At 37.7% G+C, this 20,864-nt stretch overlaps 1 protein-coding gene across 6 annotated transcripts in view; it reads right to left on the minus strand.

The window, feature by feature from the left end:
- Positions 1 to 11,830: 11,830 nt before the first annotated feature.
- The window catches only part of LOC148842283 (dihydrolipoyllysine-residue acetyltransferase component 3 of pyruvate dehydrogenase complex, mitochondrial-like), a 34,225-nt gene continuing 25,191 nt past the window's right edge, over positions 11,831 to 20,864 (minus strand). For all 6 annotated transcript variants that reach the window (XM_088956577.1, XM_088956576.1, XM_088956575.1 and 3 more), the window contains 9 exons: positions 15,272 to 15,375; positions 15,095 to 15,180; positions 14,911 to 14,986; positions 13,421 to 13,488; positions 13,247 to 13,313; positions 13,057 to 13,152; positions 12,849 to 12,951; positions 12,290 to 12,385; positions 11,831 to 12,212 (listed from right to left, as the gene is read on the minus strand). In XM_088956577.1, coding sequence (XP_088812703.1) covers positions 12,142 to 12,212; positions 12,290 to 12,385; positions 12,849 to 12,951; positions 13,057 to 13,152; positions 13,247 to 13,313; positions 13,421 to 13,488; positions 14,911 to 14,986; positions 15,095 to 15,180; positions 15,272 to 15,375 — 767 coding nt within the window. In that variant the 3' untranslated portion in view covers positions 11,831 to 12,141. The remainder of the gene's footprint in view (positions 12,213 to 12,289; positions 12,386 to 12,848; positions 12,952 to 13,056; positions 13,153 to 13,246; positions 13,314 to 13,420; positions 13,489 to 14,910; positions 14,987 to 15,094; positions 15,181 to 15,271; positions 15,376 to 20,864) is intronic.

A 20,864-nucleotide genomic window follows, 5' to 3' on the forward strand; every position in this document is an offset into this window, starting at 1 on the left:
CATGCTGTCTGCTTTTAATTTTGTGCACTAAACCAATTAATATTTCACAATTTCATATAAGATTACTAAAATGTAAAAGACACCTAAATATTTTGCTTCTGAATTTGTTCTAACATAAGCCCAACTCAACTAGGGTTTGGTCGGATTGTGTGTTAAGTATTTGAGTCCTACGATAAAGCATTGTCGTTGGGCTTGTCCCTGTTAAATTGGCTGATTTATATTGTATATGGGCGAGCACCTAGCCTGTTTTCTTCCAAACAGCCAAGCAACCCAAGCCTTTTCCATCTTAGTCTACCCGCCTAGGACTCCAACTTCGGTCATCAATCTGCTGTCTTAACTTTGGTCATCAGTCTTGCTTCAGACATTTTGATTCTCTTGCACTTCTTGATAATGTTGTCTTAGACCCACTAGGGTGGATTCTAGAATTTGGACACCTACCCCCAATGGCATCTTCTCTTGTGCTTCGTTCTTCAAAATCTTAAGTCAGTCCACCAGTCCTACCTTCCCCCCTTTCCCTGTTGGTGAGGTTTGGTGCAGAGCAATACCTCCTAGGGTTTGTAGTTTTTGTTGGGAAGCCTATCTGGAAAGAATCAACACTGGTGATCTACTCCAAAAGAAGAGACCCAATACTTGCTTGTCACCTCAGTGGTGTGTTCTATGTAAAGCGGATGGGGAGACTGATTTTCACCTACTGGTGTCTTGCCACTTGCGAGGTCAATTTGGGATTGAGCTTCCTCCTTATTTGGGTGCAGTTGGAATCCCCCGTTAGACATGCAGGGCCTTTTCTCCCCTACATTTTTTAGGTGGCGGATAAAAAGGGGAAGGATAATGTGGAGAGGACTAAGGGCTGCAGTATGTTGGACATTTTGGGAGGAAAGAAACTCCAGGATATTCTCAGAAACCCAAAGATGAGCAGCAGATCTGAGGGCTATCATACATAGTAGGGCGGACAGTGGCTGAAATATTTGGAACTATTCACAGATTACATCGTGGATGACATGTTGAGGAAGTGGGGTGAAATTGCAAATTGCACACAGACCAAGGCAGTAATGAATGTGGCTTGGACTCCTCCACCTAGTGGATTCTTGAAATTAAACTTTGATGGATGCAGTAGGGGAAATCCAGGGAAATCGGGGATTGAAGGTGTTTTTAGGGATGAAAATGGGGTCATCTCTGCCATGTTCTCAGGCCCAATTGGAGTGGGTGACTCCCTTAGAGCTGAGATCTTTGCAGTTATGGAAGGAGTCCGGAAAGCTGAGGAGTTGAACATCAAGAAACTCACAATTGAAGGGGATTCAGAGGTGGTGATAGGGTGGCTGACTAAAGATCAAAATGGTTTATGGAAGTACAACAATGAGAGGAGGAAATTCATGTGGCTGGTGCGGGAAATGGAAGTTAAGACATGTTGGGTTAAAAGATCGACTAATTCCCTAGCTGACGGTTTAGCTAAACAAGGGGCAGAAAGGGATTCACTGTTTTGGGCTAAGCTGTAACTTTAGTGTCGTCTTTTTTTCTTCTTTTTTTCCTTTTATGAGGCACTTTGTGGCTCTTGGAAGATAAGTGTGTTTGTCTTTCTCCTGTAAATCTTCTACTGATGATTTAATGAAAGTGTTATTGATAAAAAAAAAAAAAAATACATTTTGATTCTCTTCCAAGGAAGAAGAAGTTAACATACTGTAGTAAAGTTCCTTGAGTCAGGTAGGTGGCCTGTAATAGAGATATTGTTATGGGTCAGGGTGATGCACTCCTGGAAGTTGACGGTAGTGATCTATGAACTACGGTCACGTATGGTTTGTGGGAATAGGGGTCTAGAATTGGAATTAGAATGGCCAATTCCAACTGTTTGGTTGGGTGGAATTGGAATCCCATTCCCATTTTTTATTCAGGCATTCCTCATCTAACGGAAAGGCCATTCCTTTCTCTCTTGGGAATGAAATCCCATTCCAGTTGATTTTAATTTCCATTCAGATTCCTGTCTGAACCAAGCAGGCTATGGAAATAGACCATTTTAATTTTGATTCTAATTCTGATTCCAACTGTAAACCAAATGGACCCTTACATATTTACACTCCTTGGGATATGGATGGTACTCTACACATAATAGTTATATAACTTGGCCTGATAGTGATTATCTTTGATCTGATGATAACTATGGGGAAAATGTACACTTCCATGATGTTGCTTTTCAACTACAGGCCGCTTCAGAGGGAGATTATTGATTTGATTGTGGGGAATTTGCTGAATCATGAGCAATTCACAGAATAAACTATTTAGATTGATGAAAAATATACCATTCCGAACATTTTCCTTCAACTCATGGTTTCAATTATCACACAGACTGTTAAATAAAGTCAGTTCATCTCGTGGATGAAACTCGCAACTTGGGTTAAATTTGTTAACAATGTCTTACTTCATCTCTGTTGTTACACTATTTAATCTTGTATTGGAATTGAATCTTCTTGTTGGGATATAAGAATGTTGGTTTGAAAATGAATCTGGATCTACTCCTCACAACACATCCCAGCTGTGCATTGAGAACATCTCTCCATAAATGAGAACAAACAAGTACAGAAAATGTTCCCAATGTGTGGGTGGGATGTGCCGTGAGGTTAGTGTGAGGAACAGTCCAGTTTCCTAGAAAATCTATTCATGAAAAAGTTCAAAAACTGGAAACTTATAACCAATCAACCGATATCATAAAAGTATTAAGCAAGGTGGTATTAATCAAAATTTGCAGTATGTTTTGATTGGTCAAACTGTCAAAGCCCTTACATAGTTACGTTGTCAACTTATCATGTCTTTCCGACAGCATAGAGTTTTCCTCTTCGTCTTCTCTCTCATTTTATGATTTGATGGATAATATTAGGGCTGCAAATCAATTGAACCGAATTTATACGGGTATATCTGATCCAATCCGATGAGAACCCAAAAGATCGGAATTTAATATGATACCCGGCACTAAAGCATCGAATTTGATTTAATTATCGGGATATTCGACTTGATTAAAATATCAAATTAATAAATAAATCATATTTTCAATTCGATTCAATTATGACTAAACGAATCCTCCAATTTGAATATGATTAAATTCGATCCATTTGCAGCCCCAAACAATATTATATAATTTGACGGTTTATAGTTTATACCCCGAAATGATGTGATTTCTAAATTTTATGTGATTTTTTATTAGATAAATTTCTTAAACTACCCTTATGGTTTAGCTAATTGATAAGTGTACTCTTACTGTTTTAAAATTGACTAATGTTACCCTACTATTTCTGACAATTGACTAAGTTTGACCTTACCGTTAAAATCCATTAATTTTCTATTATATATGATACCATGTGACTAATATATTTATAAAAAATCCCAAAAATACCCTTCCCACCTCCATTCCTAAAAAAACCCTTTAACCTCTGTCTACACCGGTTCACCCCAATGCTGCTCATCTTTCTCTCTCTTATCTCCAGGTGAAAGTGAAAAAAAAAAACATAAAAAGAAAAAATGATTAAAAAAAGATGATAAAAAACAAAAGAAGGCAAAGAATCCAGATCAAGAGGTAAGGCTCGGCGGTGAGTAGTTTCAGAGGTCAACAGGTAAGGCTCCATAAGGATCCAGATCAAGTAATGAACTCCTACGACAGATAGTACCACCTATGCGCTTTCTCTTGGGAAATCGGAAGCGCCCTTCATTGTTCTTCCATGTCTTCAGTGTTCGGCCTTCCTAACTTCAGGAACTCTTATCAGCCGAGGTTCCAAATGGAGTTCAGGCTACCGATGAGTGTACAAACCGATTCATGTCTGCAACTAGCCAAGTGCTCCACCTTTAAACGAGGCCAACAGCTCCAATTTCGTCTTCTCTCCCTTTTCTATTTACCTCGGTTTGAGCTAGCCTTGTACGTTGCGGATCCAGTGGTTGACCATTGGCACAGATATTATCATTCCTCAAGTCCCAGAACATCGATCATCTCCAACAGGTTGGCCATCAACTTGTTGATTTCGTGAAAGGACCTCTCACCAATGGAGGCCCCCATCTCTCTTTAATCTATGGCGTTTGTGTTGAAAAATCTGTTAATCTAAAACCTGCATTCAAAGATATTGTTAATTCGGTATATAAAGCAGAAGTCGAGGCCGTTGATTTTGTGAATAAGGTGAGGTTGAATCCTCTCTCTCTCTCTCTCTCTCTCTCTATCTATCTATTTCAGCTTTCTTTTAGAAATTTAATCTTTTCTTTTTAACCTTTAGAACAAAAACTGAATTCTCATTTTGAAAATTTAAAGAAGAATGATGGGCAAAATAGTCTTTTTCATCCTTCCGTTAATGAACACTGACGATAAAGGAAATATTAGTCAATTGTCAGAAATAATAAGAATAGCATTAGTCAATTTTAAAACAATAAAAGTACATTTGGTCAATTAGCTAAATCACAAAGGATAGTTTAAGAAATTTACTCTTTTCAGGATTTCAAAGAATTGAAGTAATTTTCACTGTAGGTAACATTTTTCCTACCAGAAATGGCCATGTTATTGGTTATTGCAACTGAGTTAAGGTATCATTAATTCAGATCATGTAAACAACTCTTAAAGATTAATATTCCAATAAAGATTAGCAAATGGGAATTGCAGAAAAGTTATAATTTTATGGTAAAAAATATATCTGATCTGATCAAGAATTTTTTCTACGAATACGATAGAAAGTCATTACGGAGATCCATAGAATTACAGAATTTTATCATAACTTCATCAAGATTCTAAAGTTTTGGAACCAAGACGATATTAAAAGCTCCAGTTGTAAAGTTCGATCCATAGGCATTATTTCGAATTATTTTCCAGATAAAATCTAGGCATATTAGATATTTAAGTAGGAAAAGTAATACTAGATCTTGAGCTAGGTTTAGGGTTACAAAGATTTCATTTGTTTAAAGTTTAAACGTTTTCCAGTAGGCCAATAACGGCTGCTTCCACAGTATTGAAATGCACTTGTGATCTGTTCCTCGCCACGCTGTGTAACGGGTTACCTAACCAATTAAGCATGGTTTTTAAAACCGACTCGGTGACTGAATCGGCCAAGGGTCCGGTTATCAGGTCGAACGGTTCCACCGTTTGAACCAGATGCTCGGCCCATTCTGACAAAAAAAATAAAGAACTGTCAAAATCGTTTGAACGGTTAGCTGCCTGATTCAGCGGTTTGTTGACCAAAATCAATAGTTTTGGGGGGAAATTCGGTTTTTGGGGAAAACTGAACCAGTCGCCTAACCAATTCCCCATTTTTCCGGTCTGACTGTTCAGTCCGGTCCGGTCCGATTTTTAAAACCATGCAATCAAGAGTAAATACACCACTATTTTGTATTTTTGTATACATGGGATCCACGCTTATGTGTGATTGTGCTTATGATTGATTATGTGGTGTGCAGCAGATCCAGAGATTTAGGTTTGGGGTTACAAAATTTTCATTTGTTTAAAGTTCAAATGTTTTTTTTTATGGGAAAATCGGAAAGCCATGGTATTAAAAGATTTTTGACCAATCCCACCCATGAATTTTATAAATAACACTTGATTGACTATCACATTTATAATACCGATTAATTGATCAGAAGTTTTTCAGATATCATATCTTTCTTGTATCATAGTTGAACCCTTTTTTGATAGGTCAATAACAGTTTGTTCCATGGTATGGGAATGCATTCCCTGTCTTTTTCTCATCCTAACCAATTAAGAATGAATACACTGGTATTTCACATGCATGGGGCCTACTATGTGGAACAGTGGCGTGTTTATTTGTGATCGGTTACATAACCCATGACATACTGTAAGGTGAATAACAGATCTGGAGATTCAGGTTTAGGGTTACGAGGATTTAATTTGTTTAGGCTGCATTTGGAAATAATGCAAATAGGGTGAGAATGCAAATATGTAAAATGGTTTATGCAAATACAAAGTTGGGTTAGTTTTGCAATATTGACAAATTTACCTTCTTCCCAAACATGTTATTAGTTGCAATTGATGCAAACACGAATTCCAATAAAATATATATCTTTTTTTTATCAAAAACCCAATTGAATGCAGATTTACTTCTTTTTTATTGATGTATTTTTATATTTTATTATCGATGTAAACATGTATCGGAAAATGTATTTTCTCTCATTTGTCAATACATAAATGCATTATTGTCAAGTACAGGCAAAACTGAACCAATATAAATTTACTCTGAATCAAGATTTACACTCCATTTACATCCTTTCCAAATCCAGCCTTAAAGTTTAAAGGATTTTTAATAGGCCAATAATAGCTGTTCCACAGTATGGGAATACACTTGGAACAGTGCAATTATACATCGAAAACATCTTTCTATGAATAATAATATGTAAATACAGAATATGCTCCCAATGCACAGCTGCAGTGTATTGTGGGAAAGGAGAACCAAACTCCAGTGGCTTGTGATTGGTTACGTAGCCTGTGACATACCGTGTGGTGAGCAGCAGAACCAGAGATTTGGACCCAGCACTCTTAGCCTCTCATATTCGGATGATTGGGGCCCAGCACTCAATGGGCCCATCGTGGAGATTAATTGGGCAATAGCCGGTTAAGTAATCAGAAATTTAATTTGCCTTGAGCCTTTTCAGTTCACTTCTGAACTGCTGAATTGGCACTCAGTACTAATAAATTTACAATTCCTTACAGCAAACTCCAGTGCTGATAGAAACTACAAATGGGTGTCAAAAACAATTAATTTGCTCTCTGCTGACTCTGAATGCATACCTAGCTCAGGTGTGGCATTGGAAAGGAATTCCACCTACCTTGAGAACAAGACATGAGCCAGCTACTTGAGTACAAAGTTCCACACAAGAGAGTACATTGTTTTACTGAATGATCACCTTTTTAAGGCCACCTTAAGAGGACCCCACAAGGGAAGAAAGGTAGGAAAAAAGTATGTAGCACCAGAAATGGTTCAATCAGCCATTGGTCAGGCTTAATTTCCACCCCCCCCCCCCCCCCCCCCCCCCCGCTTGAACCAACTCATGGCCTGACAATAACAGATATACAAGTATTAAGAGGCTAGCTAGCTATTTGCCTTTGCCTATACATTTCTCCTCATAGCTAGCAGTTGCTATTTGCTTATAACCTTGGTAAACAAAACAAGCAAAGTGGTCTGTCTAGGAACTCGATCCCTACAAACCCAGATTGGACTTGGCTAGTTTTATTCTGATATGATTCCTACAACTTTCATCATGTTTCCTGATATTGTCACATTTGACCTTTTTCTAGGGATGACCTTTGACCCTGTAAGACGTTTAAGAGTCTTTAGACCATAGACTCTATAAACCTCATTTGAACTTTGAGCGAGGAGCATATACGCCCATCGATCTTTTACCCTAATTCCGATATTCTATGAAGTCTCACTGCAAGTGGGTCGAGCTTGATGACAGGGACGGGCCACTTTAAAAGGGTGTCATGTCATCTGCTCTCTGCTCAGGGAAGATGAAGGAATTCCGGCCGGGAACTTAATTACCTGAACTCCAGTCTCCAGTTTTATTTGATGAAGATGCTGCTGAATGAGTTTTCATCCTAACCCAAACAGTGAGTAGAAAGGCTCCCAGGCACTCCCTTAATTACTAATAATAATCTCCAATTCATCATAGAAATTATGAACTGGGTTGCTTGAAATATATATATTGCATGCATGGACACACACAGCACACAGACACAGTGCAGATTATTAAGTAGTAAATGAAAAGAGACAACGGGGTTGGTGGTGGGTGACAGATAGAGAGTGAGCACACAGAGCTTCGAGCATGAACCTCCATGCAAGAAAAACCATGTGTGCTCACTCTCTTCTGTCACCTCCCTTAAAGCCCAGATGAGAGAAGAGCGTGTATATACATCACCTGTGCACCAAACAAAGCAGCCTTGTGTCGTCAGCTTCAATTCCTTCTTTTCCACGACTCAAAAACTGTTATAAAGAGAGCTTGATTTGATCATTTGATGCTGAAGAAGCGAAGGTGTCTCGGGCTTTATATAAGATGGGAAGAAATGGTTGATTACGTATGGAATAAATGTGGGCTTATTAGCTCCCAATACCATTGGTTCTCTCATAATAATTTAATGATAGCAGTCAAAAGAATAGAAAGTTTATCTTTTGGCTCCTCTCTCTCTCTCTCTCTCTCTTCAGTCTCATTTATTCCGATTCCTCATACCAATGCTTCTTGTAATTCTAAATTTCTAATTCTCCAATCCCCACTAACCACCTCCTCCCCCCTTATCACTTCACCTCTCCAGATCCCATTTGTTCCCGTTCTCTGGCCTTCCTCAATAAAATGGGCTTACACCAGAACAAATTTCTCCAAGAACAGATCAGTTTAGACTTTATAGAGAGAGAGAGAGAGATTAACTTTTATTATTGTGGAAGATAGGTGGGTATTAGCGTGCTAATACTATTGTTCAATTGGTGGGTCCTATTTTAACAAGAATTGTACCAACGTGATATATAATAATTATTAAGGAAAAGGAATGGTGCACAAATTGAAAGACAAGCAAGCTTAATATTCCAAAATTTTGTTTTAGTTTGGTACAAATAATTACCCCAAAAGAAAACAAAGAAGGAATATTAGCTTCCAGTATGGCCGGTCCACGGTCATTAGAAAACTCAAAAGAAAGCAAAAAAATTTATTTTCTCTTTGTTGTGGGGTATGAGCAACTGGACCAATCTCAGATTGACAGAGACGGCTAACTTATACCCAACAAAGATTTACTAGAGCGCAAAAGCAGTCTCAAGTATATATGCTTCGTATTAATTAAAACTGCAATAATTATACCAAGAACCTTTGCCCGTTAATTCTTCATTCCAATCCCCAAGCCCCCAATAAATTAAAGCAAGGGTAGGAGGATGTCAACACTTTTCTTTTCCTTCCATTTTGGATTTTATTAGTAGTATTTAGCAGTAGCTGCAGATGTGAAATGTGATATTCGATCGTATAATATTCCTATTAAAATAAATACAAAGACAATCCATTGATCAAAGCATTTCCATGAGTGCTTAATTAGCTCCATATTATGTCATCAATTCGTAGCTATTATGCCAATCTTTCCTTTGGGTTTTGAGGTCCATTGCTTAGCTCCATATTATGTCCACCTTCAGTCTCATTTCTTGAACATACATAGATCAAGTGGCCGTATGATGTAGGGGCTGGATTTGGTCCAATCTGATTCAGTCCAATGTGAACCCATTACAAATGGGCCAGGTCCAATCAATCAGATGAATATTTTGGACCAGTTTAATTCAATGTCTGAACTGTCTAATCTGTTCAAATTTGTTTTAATTTAGATTGGTTTTAACTCAAACCTGGTTCATTGACACCCATGTTCTTGTCTTATATCAGTGGACCAGATATTGGCTCAATCCAATGTAAATTTATTATGGATGAAACAGGACCAATCCAATCCAATAAATACTTTAGACCCTTAAGCCTGAATTGGTTCAATTCATTGCCTTGTTGGTCCATCCAATCCGTTCAAATTGATTTTGGTTTAGGCCCAATCCAAAACAGATCCATTGGTACCCCTTAATCGTATGCTCATTAGTTAAACTGTTTAGGGAAGTCTGGTTTTTGGCATATAAAGATGGCAGAGTGATTGATCCATCTATGATAAACGAGTCTGAATTTTTTGGCAACCAACTTCCTTGCATCGATTGATGACAAACAAGGATTTTAGGTGGAGAAAATTTTCCCCTTTAGAAGTGGGCTTTTGTTTAAACTAAAGTAACTTTCCTTTCCGGGAAAGGACAACGAGGATTGAGGAGGGTGCCTTCACCCATATTTGATTCCTTCAGCTTTATCTTAGATATATTATTTAAAGCTAGTAGTTATTAATATTTCATGCTTATCTAATGGATTTGCATCAGCATTCATTAGAGATAGATAATAAGCATCTTGTGCCATGGTCCTCTAGTTTAAGACTGAAGATATTGTTATTGAATGATCTGGTCCTTTGTCCACATTCCCCAAAACCTGGTTCTTCATCCAGCACCAGCAGATTACAGTAAGCACGTGGTGGCTCAATAAGATGTATAATTCACCAACCGAAGGCTGGTTCGTTGGTGTATTAGTTGATTTGTTTCAGTATTGACGCAAAATCAAATCCCTCAACCAGTATTTTGGGAAAAAGGGGTTAAAAGGAAAGTTATTGATGATGTATGTTACTTAATATAAAAAAATAAGGAAATTTTCGATTAATACCATGTATTTTGGCTTGAGTGATAATTTAATCCCTAAACTTTAAAATGAAAAACCTTCAAAATGTGACAATTCAGTATCCGAACTTAAATTGTCACTCGAACCAAATTACAGGATAAAGATAAAAAAAGACAGCACAACTCCAAACTTAAATGATCCGAAATTAAGTGATCAACCCGACACATCTATCGTACTTGACTTCTTCTCATCTCTCTGGTTAACTCAGGAAGTCTACTGAATTTATTTCAAGTGGCTGAGAAATAGCAGACAATGACGTCTGGAGGCAAATTTCATTGGATGAATATTCGATCAAGTTGACAGAGAAGACATTTACACAATTAATTCCATTTTCGGCTGTTAATGGCCACTGGAGTTTATTACGAGGAACGCTATGGTCTATGGAAGTGCCTGATGGTCTATGAAACCCACTTAGGTTTCGGTTCAGCAGCATTTCCCTGTTGTTTCTTCTTTTTTTCTTCTTGGTGGCACTCCCCTGTTATAAACTAACAGGATCCCCTCACCATCTGTCGAAATTGTATGGATCTAAAAAATAATCAGGATCCATTTGGTTCATAATTAGAATCAGAATGGTTTATTCCTTCTTCCTGCTTGATTCAGACTGCAATCGGAATTGAAATCAGTTTAAATAAATTCTCATTCCCAAGGGAAGAGGAAAGGAATGGACATTGAATGTCATTCTACCAAGAATAAGAATAGTTATCTTAGTTTGGATAGGATTTAATGTGCATTTAGGTCCAACAAATCCCTATATTAAGTTATTAACCAGCCTTTATCACCTTCTATTGTTTAATTTAAGGGAAAATTCTCAATTAGTACCTTAAACTTTGGGCCTAGTGCCAATTTGGTCATCTAAAGCACATGATAATTAAAGTGGCATTTTAAAAGACATAAATATCATTCAAGTGTAATCTAATTTTCTTTATCAACCATCCAAATGTTGACAAAAAATAAACAGTCCCAAATCATTTTCTCTTCCATTCAAGAAAGTTAGTATCTTTGTCTTTTCAAATGCCACTTTAATAGCTGGTTAACTAGATTGACACGATTTCAAGTACTGAGTTGTCATGTTTTAAAGTTAAAAGACCAATTTGGCACTAAGGCCGAAGTATAGGGTAACAGAAAACATTTTATTAAGCATTGATTTTCTACATTGGAGTAATCTATTAATATAACGTAGGCAGTTGCTATTCATTTGGAGGTAAATTTCTGGTACAAAAATTTGAAGAATAATTGTAACACAATTAAGTCATAATAGTGGTTTTTTATGTAAAATTTGAAGAATAATTGCTATATATGGTTCAGCAAAAGGATGGATCAGATTTTAAGGAGATATGGAAAAACCTTATAAATAATATCATTAAAAGAGATAATTACTACAAGGGGAACATTATAATACAAAGTTGTATAAAGAATCAATTATCAAATTTATAAACAAGGTGGCATTTAATGTATTATTCTCTTTTTTTTAAGCCCAATGTATTAATTTCTTAAAAGCAATTATATTGAGAAAAATAAAAAAACATAGCACTAAATCGAATGACATTGTCTTTGATAAATCAAGGTAATAGCAGGGCACTTGTTTGTCAACAAGAGGAAGCAGGGGAAGTGACTTTTTTTATTAGAACTAGGGGCTGTCCGGTTTTTACACTCTATACAGCAAACACCAGTTTATCAAGGTTCGACATCAATGTGAACCAGTGCCTCATCCCCCTTTGTTGAACGCATGTAAGATATGAAACCTTATCTCATTGAGGAAAGCTAGGTGGAAGAAATATTCTTCCTGATTGAACCCATGCCAAATGGATTCAAACTTACGTTGGGATCAGATTATGTCCCTTGTTTGGATCAATAATCGACAAAATTCTCTGAAAAAGATAAGTATCAATCAACTTAAAGCAACATGGATTCTGGATTCTCAATGTAGCCCTTGAATGCTTTCAACCATTCTGCGCCGATTGCACCTAAACAACAATTAAATGGGTGGAAAGTTAGGTTTGCTTAATCTAATACATTAAAAACTTGTATCCAAGTGTCTTACCATCAATTACACGGTGATCACAGCTTAGTGTAACTGACATGAAGGAAGCAAATTTGAATTGTTCGAGCCCAGAACCAGGTATGGCCCTCCTCTCGGCTGCTCAAAACAAGTAAAAGCAGTCATGAAATAATAAAATGTAATTAAGGCATCGATATCTAATTGTTGGTACAGAAATTGAAGGAATGGAAGAACTGCATCTTTTTTTTTTTTTTTAATTTATATGGAAAAACTGTATCTTTGATAGGGCCAGCCCAGTCGCAGAAGTGATAGGGAAAACTGAACAAAAAGTTGGTGTCCTCGGTCTCAATCCTAAAAGATTTTTCAATGTTTTTAGTGTGATCGATTTACAAGGCGAAGGGAGCAAATTATTTTTTATTCCTCCTTTGATGTCTAGAAGCCAATACACGTCTATGCTGGTGGTTAGTAAGGCAAGAATTATTTGAAATATTTTATAATTTATATAACACAAAATATTATCACTTTAAGTATAAAAAGGAGCATTAGTGGTCCCAACAGGTTATAAGTATGATGCAAGTAAGGTGGTGTGCTTCAGTCTCACCTGACCCTACGGCAAGAATTCCAGATTGTGGAGGATTGATGATTGCACAGAACTGCTTGATCCCAAAAGGTCCTCCCAAATTAGATACAGTAAATGTGCCTCCCTGCAAAAGCAATCAACTCAATATTAATATCATCGATGTGGCCATAACCATTAGGCAATCAATCACCACTGGCAACCATGTTAAGAGCTTAAAAGCACCAAGCACCTCATAGTCCTCAGGTTTCAAACTGTTCTCCTTGGCTTTTTGGGCCAAATACTTGACTTCTTCAGCAATTTTAGACAATCCTTTCTTGTCAGCACCCTGCAGTACAAAGTATTGATGGTTTTTCAAATACATCCTTACATAAGTAGGCTAATAGTCCTTCCAATAACATTGAGATGAAGCCATGACCCACCCTGATAACAGGGACAAACAATCCATTATCCGTCTGCACAGCAACATTGATATTCACATTGTGGTACCTGAATCAGCATACACAGATTTGTCAGAACCAGTGTCATAGAGCACATAATTAAGAACATCTGGAATTTTAAGTAATAAATGTAAAATGTCTGTACTCCATACTTACTGGCGGATGTACTCATTGTTCCATGAACTATTGCACTGAGGAACTTTGCGAAGGGCCAAAGCTGCAGCCTGTTATTATTGGTTTCCCAAAGGTAAAACACAAAAAATGAAGATTATATAAAAAACACCAATGTTGCAAATGATTTTACTAGATAGCTGACCAATCAGTTTAGGACCATACCAAATGCACCATCACTAGTCAGTTGATACCCGTTATGAAGCCTTCATAGTAAACTAAGTATTGACTAGGTTAACTAATCACTAGTTGACTTAGCCAGCCACAAGTATGTTCTACCTTTTTTGTATGCCTAAGTATTTAAAACTACTGTATATGTCTTAAAAGTTGTTATATGCATATGCACACGGATTGCTTTTGTTTTTGTGATGGTACATCACTATGTAAAGGTATATAAAATATAAACGAGGCATATAATAAAGGCCAAGAGGATTTCTTTTAAGTCTTACACTTGGTAGTGTGCAGAGGAGTTAAACACATTTAACAATAAAGGTCACCCTGTTCCTTTATGCCACCTTTTTTATGTGAAGAAAAAAGGATTATAATGAGGGTCCTTGCTTTCTTCCCCCTCCACTCATCACTGAAAAGCAAAGACTGTTCTGTCTTATCATAGTCCTGCAAACCTTCCTTTCATTTATTTATTTTGACTAAGAAACCAAATTATATGAGACAAACGAAAGGTGTACATGAGCAGATGTATAGATTGCACATAATATGGATACAGGCAGCACCAACCAATTCAAAACAATTCAGGCAGGATGCTGTCTTTTTTTTTAATAAATAAAGGCCCCGTTTGGCATGTCTTTCCGTGTGGTCTTTCAGCTGTTTACAAGCCAGGCAGACCGCGCCACGGGTTCTGTTTGGTTCGTAACAGATCTAGCTGCCAAAAGTCGGTGTGCCGAAAAGATGCGAGAAGCCCATTTGGGGCTGATTTCGGGAAGCTCCAAATGGAGCTTTTTGCGTCTTTCTCGCTTTATTCTTGTGAGGAAAGACACAGAGAGACGCACGGTAGCCAAACTAGCTTCGGGCTGCTCAGATCTTTATCTTTTGACTGTCAGAGCTACTAGAAGATCTTCCCAAAAAGACTTGCCAAACGGCCCCAAAGTATTCAGGCAGGATGCTGTCACTATACAAAAGCCCTTACCAAACCTTCCTTTTTTATGTAGCAAAAGGAAATATATGCTTAAATATTCTATGCCATAATTACTAGTTGATGCTTAAATATAGTTCATATCCTCATTTGTAGTCAATTGGTCAGCATGCACACAATGACTAGTTGATGCATCACAAGGACTAAGAAGAGCAAAATGAGTGGTATGGTGTGCCTGAAAATAAGGCATTTTCAAAATCAAAAGGATGTGGTCATATTTTGTGCCATCTTACCTTCCAATATTGGGTTTTCTGATGTATTTAAGTTCATGTTAAACTGAAGATAAAAAGCTTGAACAATGCAATATTTCTCAATTGCTGGATACCTTTATAACAAGATCATTAACTGATATCCGTTTCCCACCCGAAGCTTCTTGTATAGAATTAAGTTGGCTGCGCAAACTGTGGCATAAATAGGATGGATGAACATTAACCATCAGAAACAGTTTAGATTATAAGAATTACTATTTCTCTATCAGCAACACTCAGAAATGGCAGAAAACAACTCACTCAATCAGCTTGTCAACACAGGTGTCTACTGTTAAGTAATAATGAGGAATAGTTTGTTTTGAGAGTAGTAAGCGCGAAGTTGTGACCTGTCAAAAAACGGTAAAGAAAAGTAGGCATTTCACCATGATAATCTGTAGTTGTTTTGATATAAGCAATGAAGAAGCTTTAAACAATTACTTTTCTTATCTGAGAATGTGGGAGGTCAGTGTAGTCTAAATTTCCTGTTACCATCGTATCCTTAGTCTTGGAGACTGCTGATGGAGCACCCTTCCTGCTGGACGCTGCATTATGGAGAAAATCATTAAGGGAAAAAAATGTTTTTTTTTTAAATAAATGAATGAATTTTATTAAGCACCAAAGATAAGGAGTACAAGCATCCCAAGGAGAGGCATGAGATACGACCTCTCCAGAAAAGTTAGATACAGCTTTCCAGACTTACTAGAACAAGTTACAAACTAGCCCCAAAAAGACCTTCCCTGGATACCCCTTGCTTGGCCAAGGAATCAGTCATAGTATTTGCCGACCTGCTTACCCATTTAAAATCAACTCTCATATTGCTGGTTAGCGCCCCAAATAGCAGTATCCAGATTTTACAGCCATCCTACTACCACTTGAGAATCTCCTTCAATTAAAAGATATTCCACCCCAAGTTGGTTGGCAAGCTGGATCCCTTGAACAAAAGCTAGTAACTCAGCTCTTGTGGAGTCTCCGACTCCCACCAGTCTTGAGAAAAAGAAATAATGTTGCTGTCCTTATTCCTTAGCACACCCCCTACACCTGAAGGCCCAAGGTTACTGATAAGCCTATATTTGTACATATTTTCATACCTCTAACTTGATGATTTTGGTAATAATGTTTTTGGAATTAGCATGGTATTGCACTAATTATGATAAAATTGTCTTGCAAGATGATTTGGAGCTTAATTATGCAATTTTAAGGAGGAGTTCAATTTAATTGATCAAGATAATCATAGAGGAAGGACCATGCAGCAATGATGCTCCATGATGTAACCATGAAGGAGAGAATCCATTGAAATCGGATTTGATATGTATGCACAAAAATCAGGAAATTTCCTGTTTTGATATAGTTCTCGTATATTGGGTATAACTTTCTGCCTACAACTCGGATTGAGGTGATTCAAATGGCTAATTAAAGCTAAGAGCTGCGCTACAACTCTTGTGTTTATCACTCAACCTAATTCCGCCGCCAACCAAGTGCAATTCGAGCTACAAGTTTCGGGTATGGCAGTTGGCAGTGCAGAAGAGATAGGAATTCAACTGAGATAAAGACTAAGAGACCTAATTTGTGTCAAATTAGGAGTCTGCATTGAGAAGCAATTGAGGGGATGCTGCACTATAAAAAGGACCATAGACTCAAGGCAAAGAGGCACATCCTTAGAGAGAATTCAACAGAGAAGAGAAGAGGAAGCAGTCTCAACACATCAGAAGAGAAGATGAAGCAATTTCAGCATACCAGAGAAGGAGAGGAAGAATCCGAATTCAAGAGGGAGAAAGGCTTAGTTGTTGCACTTGTCTTCTACCTTTAAAGGCTAAAATTTTCTTGTTATTCTATTCATTCTTTAATGTGTTCTTGCTGTGTTTCCCCTTTAATTTTCTTGAGTATGTTGAATTTAATGATGTCTAGCTAAATTCTCTTAGCTAGGGTTTAGATGGATTTTGATCTTAAGATTATATAGTTATTTGTTTCATTCAATTCAAGACCTTTATTGTTTGCATGAGGAATTTTTATTGTTGTACTTAATGCTTTAAAAGAATTGGCCAATCTTTTAATGATTTGATGATTCGTGCATGACTGACCAAAGGATTGTTATGAATTAGATCCCTAGGCAATAAAAATCGCACGATAGACTATGATATCGAAAGATGATTAGCTCATGTGTAGGAATCAAGGAAGCTTAGTGAGTCAAATCCCCTTCTACGATTAGAGGTTTCCAAAGAAATTAATGCTTATTTTTCCTTTTGACAACCACTTAGAAATTTGATAGTAGAATTGGATTAATAAAGGATTAATATGACTTAAGAAAGCTTATTAATTAATTTAGGGAAATCCACCATCACATGCAAATAACTTAATATACCTTAGGGTAATTTCGGTCTTGAGTTGGATTAAATAGGTAATTATATAACCTTGATTTAATGAAATCTAAACCCTAGCTGCATTCATCCATCAATTCAGTTTTTATTAAGTTCTTGGATTTGAATTAATTCTTTTAGTTTTTATTCATTCAATTGATTCACGAGTTCAACTTAGGTTAGTTTAAAATTGATTTGGTACTATGATCTAGTCTCTATGGGATCGACACTTTCCTCATCATTATACGCACATTTGACTAAGGTACACTTGCCTGAATTAACTGTGCATAAATTACACAACAGTTACCTTGGCTGCTCCCATCAAAGTTCAATTTAATGACACCTTTTGAAGGAGGTTCCCACTCTACCACCCTTCTATTCTTCCTATTGGAGGTATTAGCCACTTCTACCCAATTCCTCCAAAGATCAACGAAGGTGAATTCAGCAAACAGGGCCAATGTCTTCAGCCAATGGATTACTCTAGTTAAGATACAGTCCTTCACTTCAGCAATACTTCTTTCCTTCTCTAGGAAAGTTCTAGCATTCCTTTCCTCCCAAACAGTCCATAATATAGCTGCCTTGATACATTTCCACATGATTTTACCTCTTTTCATATGCGTCTCAAAAGTAGATGGATTAAACAGCATACTTACATTAGACGGCGGGTTCCACCTACATTCAGATAAACTAAAGCTCCAACTCCATAAAGTTGCAACAAAGGAGAAAGAAATCAATAGATGGTAACAGTTCTCATTCTGGGAAGCACCAATTAGGGGAGAGGCAAAGATAAAGTCTCTTTTTTTGTAAGTTTTCCAAAGTGTTGATTTTCCCACAGAATACTCCCAGCAAAAAACAACAATTTTGTGGGGAATAGGTCTTATCCAAACTTCTTTAATTGGGAACACCCGAGGGCTAGAGCTGGCAGTGAGGGATTTTAGAAAGGATGCACAAGTAAAGGTCCCTTTTGGAAGAGGGATCCAAACTCTTTGATCAGATTTAGTGGGGTCCAAACAAACCAACTCAAGTAACTGAAGCAACTCAGAAATACCAATCAATTCAGCATCCCTTAATCCCCTACGAAAGCCAAAGTCCCAATTTAAAGACAAGTACCAGACTAGCGAGAAACTTTGAGATAAGCTCATTTTTTGTAAAGGGAGAGAGAATAGAGAGAGGGAAAAAGACAGTGAGGGGTTTGGTACCCACCCAAACATCCTCCCAGAATCGAATAGAAGTACTAAAGCAAGCTTCATACCTGATAAACCCAAGCGGTGGAGAATACCATGTATAGTCTTTCAAGGTGTTTTGAGAGTAGCCCGACGAGATATCCCAGCATCCCAACCCTTCTTTGAGCAACCATGAATGCTTAACACCACCTCATGCCATAATCTCTCCCTCTCCAGAGGCCATCTCCATAGCGACTTTTCTAATAGAACTTCATTCTTCCGAACTATGTTTCCTAACCCCAAACCTCCTTCCTTACTTTTATTGGCTATCTCATCTAATTAGATGATCCTTCTTCACCTCTCCTAGTTCCCACAAGAAATCCCTCATTACCTTTTCCAATTTCTTAGCCTCCCTTGGGGGAATCCTAAAGACTAAAAGGAAGTAGGTTGGAAGGTTGGCAAGTGTTGCCCTAACCAAAGTCACTCTACCCCCTATAGAGATGTAATTCTTTTTCCAAGCTGCTAAATATTTCCCAAATTTCTCCACAATAGGGGACCAGAGGCTACTCTCTTTAAGATTTGCACCTAAGGGAAGCCCTAACTAGGTCAAAGGCCAAGAGGAGGTGGCACAACCTGAGCGAGATGCAATGGACTCTACCTCCCCATCCTCCAAGTTTATTCCAGCAACACAACTTTTTTCAAGGTTTATCCTCAAATTAGAGGCATTCTCAAAGACCCTTATTAGATTCTTAAGATTGTCCATATTTCTTAAATCACTTCCCTTACCAAAAATAATAATATCATCTACAAACTGAAGGTGGGTCACCGGAACGCTACTCCCTCCTAATCTCCAACCCCTAATTAGATCTTGTTCATCTACTTTTGAGATCAATCTACTAAACACATCAGCAACAAGTGTGAGGAGGAAGGGAGAGAGTGGGTCACCTTGTCTTAGGCCTCTATTGGTTGGGAAGAAGTCCTTGACTACTCCATTCACTAAGAATTAGTAATGACAGGAAGTTAGACAACCACTTATCCAATTACACCATTTGTCCCCAAATCCTCGCCTTCTTAACACCTCCAATAAAAAACTACAGCCCACCAGATCATAAGCCTTTTCTAAATCCGGTTTGCACACAAATCCTTGACTAATCTCCTCATTTCCTCTACACTTTCATTTTCTATGAGGATCTGATCTACAATTTGTCTGTCATGTACAAAAGCTCCTTGTGTTTAACTAATGAGCGTAGGTAGAACTGCTTTGATCCTCCTGGAGAGCACTTTTTCCAATATCTTATAGATGTTAGTCACCAAACTGATCGGCCTAAAATCATTGGGATGTTTAGCACTAGTCTTTTTAGGAACAAGAGCTAGAAATGTAGCATTGACTCCAGGATTCACCATATATTTGTCCTCAAATTCTCTAATAACCCCGATTAGATCTTCTTTGAGTATATCCCAGCAGTCATGGTAAAATGCCATTGTAAAACCATCTAGTCTTGGAGCCTTAGCTCTATCCATAGAGAAGACAACATGTCTTATCTCCTCTTCCTCAATAGTTCTTACTAACCATCTCCTATCCGTCTCATTCAAAGTTGGCCAATCCACATCCTCCACTCTCTCCCGAACCTCCAGAGGTCTTTGAAAGATTGGTTTGAAGTGATCCACAAAGCAACTAGCAATCTCCTCTTGAGAGGTTATGTTAACTCCATTGACCTCGAGATTTACTATCAAATTTTCCCTTCTTCTCCCATTGGCCATAGCATGAAAAAATTTGGTGTCCCCATTCCCTTCCTTGATCCACTTATGCCTTGATTTTTATCTTCATGGAATCTCCTCCCTCAATAGGACTTCATCTAATTCCTTTTTTCAGTTTCCATGTCACTTCTCAGTCCTGCCCACTCATCAATCTTTGGGACTCTTTTGCATCTAGAATCACAATCTGAGTCAATAAGGTAGCTTTTGTTTCCTCCACTTCCAAATTGATCCCTATTCCATTCTTTTTGTTTGGATCTCAATCTTTTTAATTTCTTGCGAAATCTGACCCCTTTCCATTTCACCCCCCCCCTCTCTCATTTCTTCACTCCACACCATTCCTTAACCTTATTCACGAAATCCGAATGTGGTAACCACATATTCTCAAACCTGAAGGGTTTGGGTCCGGTTCCAAGTGGTTCTTGTCCTACTTCTATAGAGCAGTGGTCGGAAGTAACCCTAGGTAAATCCTTAGCCACCAAACCTCTCCAATGATTCTCCCAATGTTCATTGAAAAAAATCTATCTAGCTTCGAGTATGTTGCATTTTCCTAGAAGTTGGACCAAGTTAAGATAGCTTGTAATACGAGAAGCTCTCATAACTCACAAGAATTGATGACATCATTGAATTTACTCATACTAGTAGTTGTGGCCTATCTAGGATTATTTGACACGGAAGTAAATCTTATTGCATTAAAGTCCCCCCCCTAGACACCATGGGCCTTCCCATAAGCCTTGGATGCCATAAAGCTCCTCCCAC

Source organism: Nelumbo lutea, chromosome 8 (assembly GCF_056320005.1).
Source record: "Nelumbo lutea isolate HS-2025 chromosome 8, American lotus-T2T, whole genome shotgun sequence".
Taxonomy (NCBI): Eukaryota; Viridiplantae; Streptophyta; class Magnoliopsida; order Proteales; family Nelumbonaceae; genus Nelumbo; species Nelumbo lutea.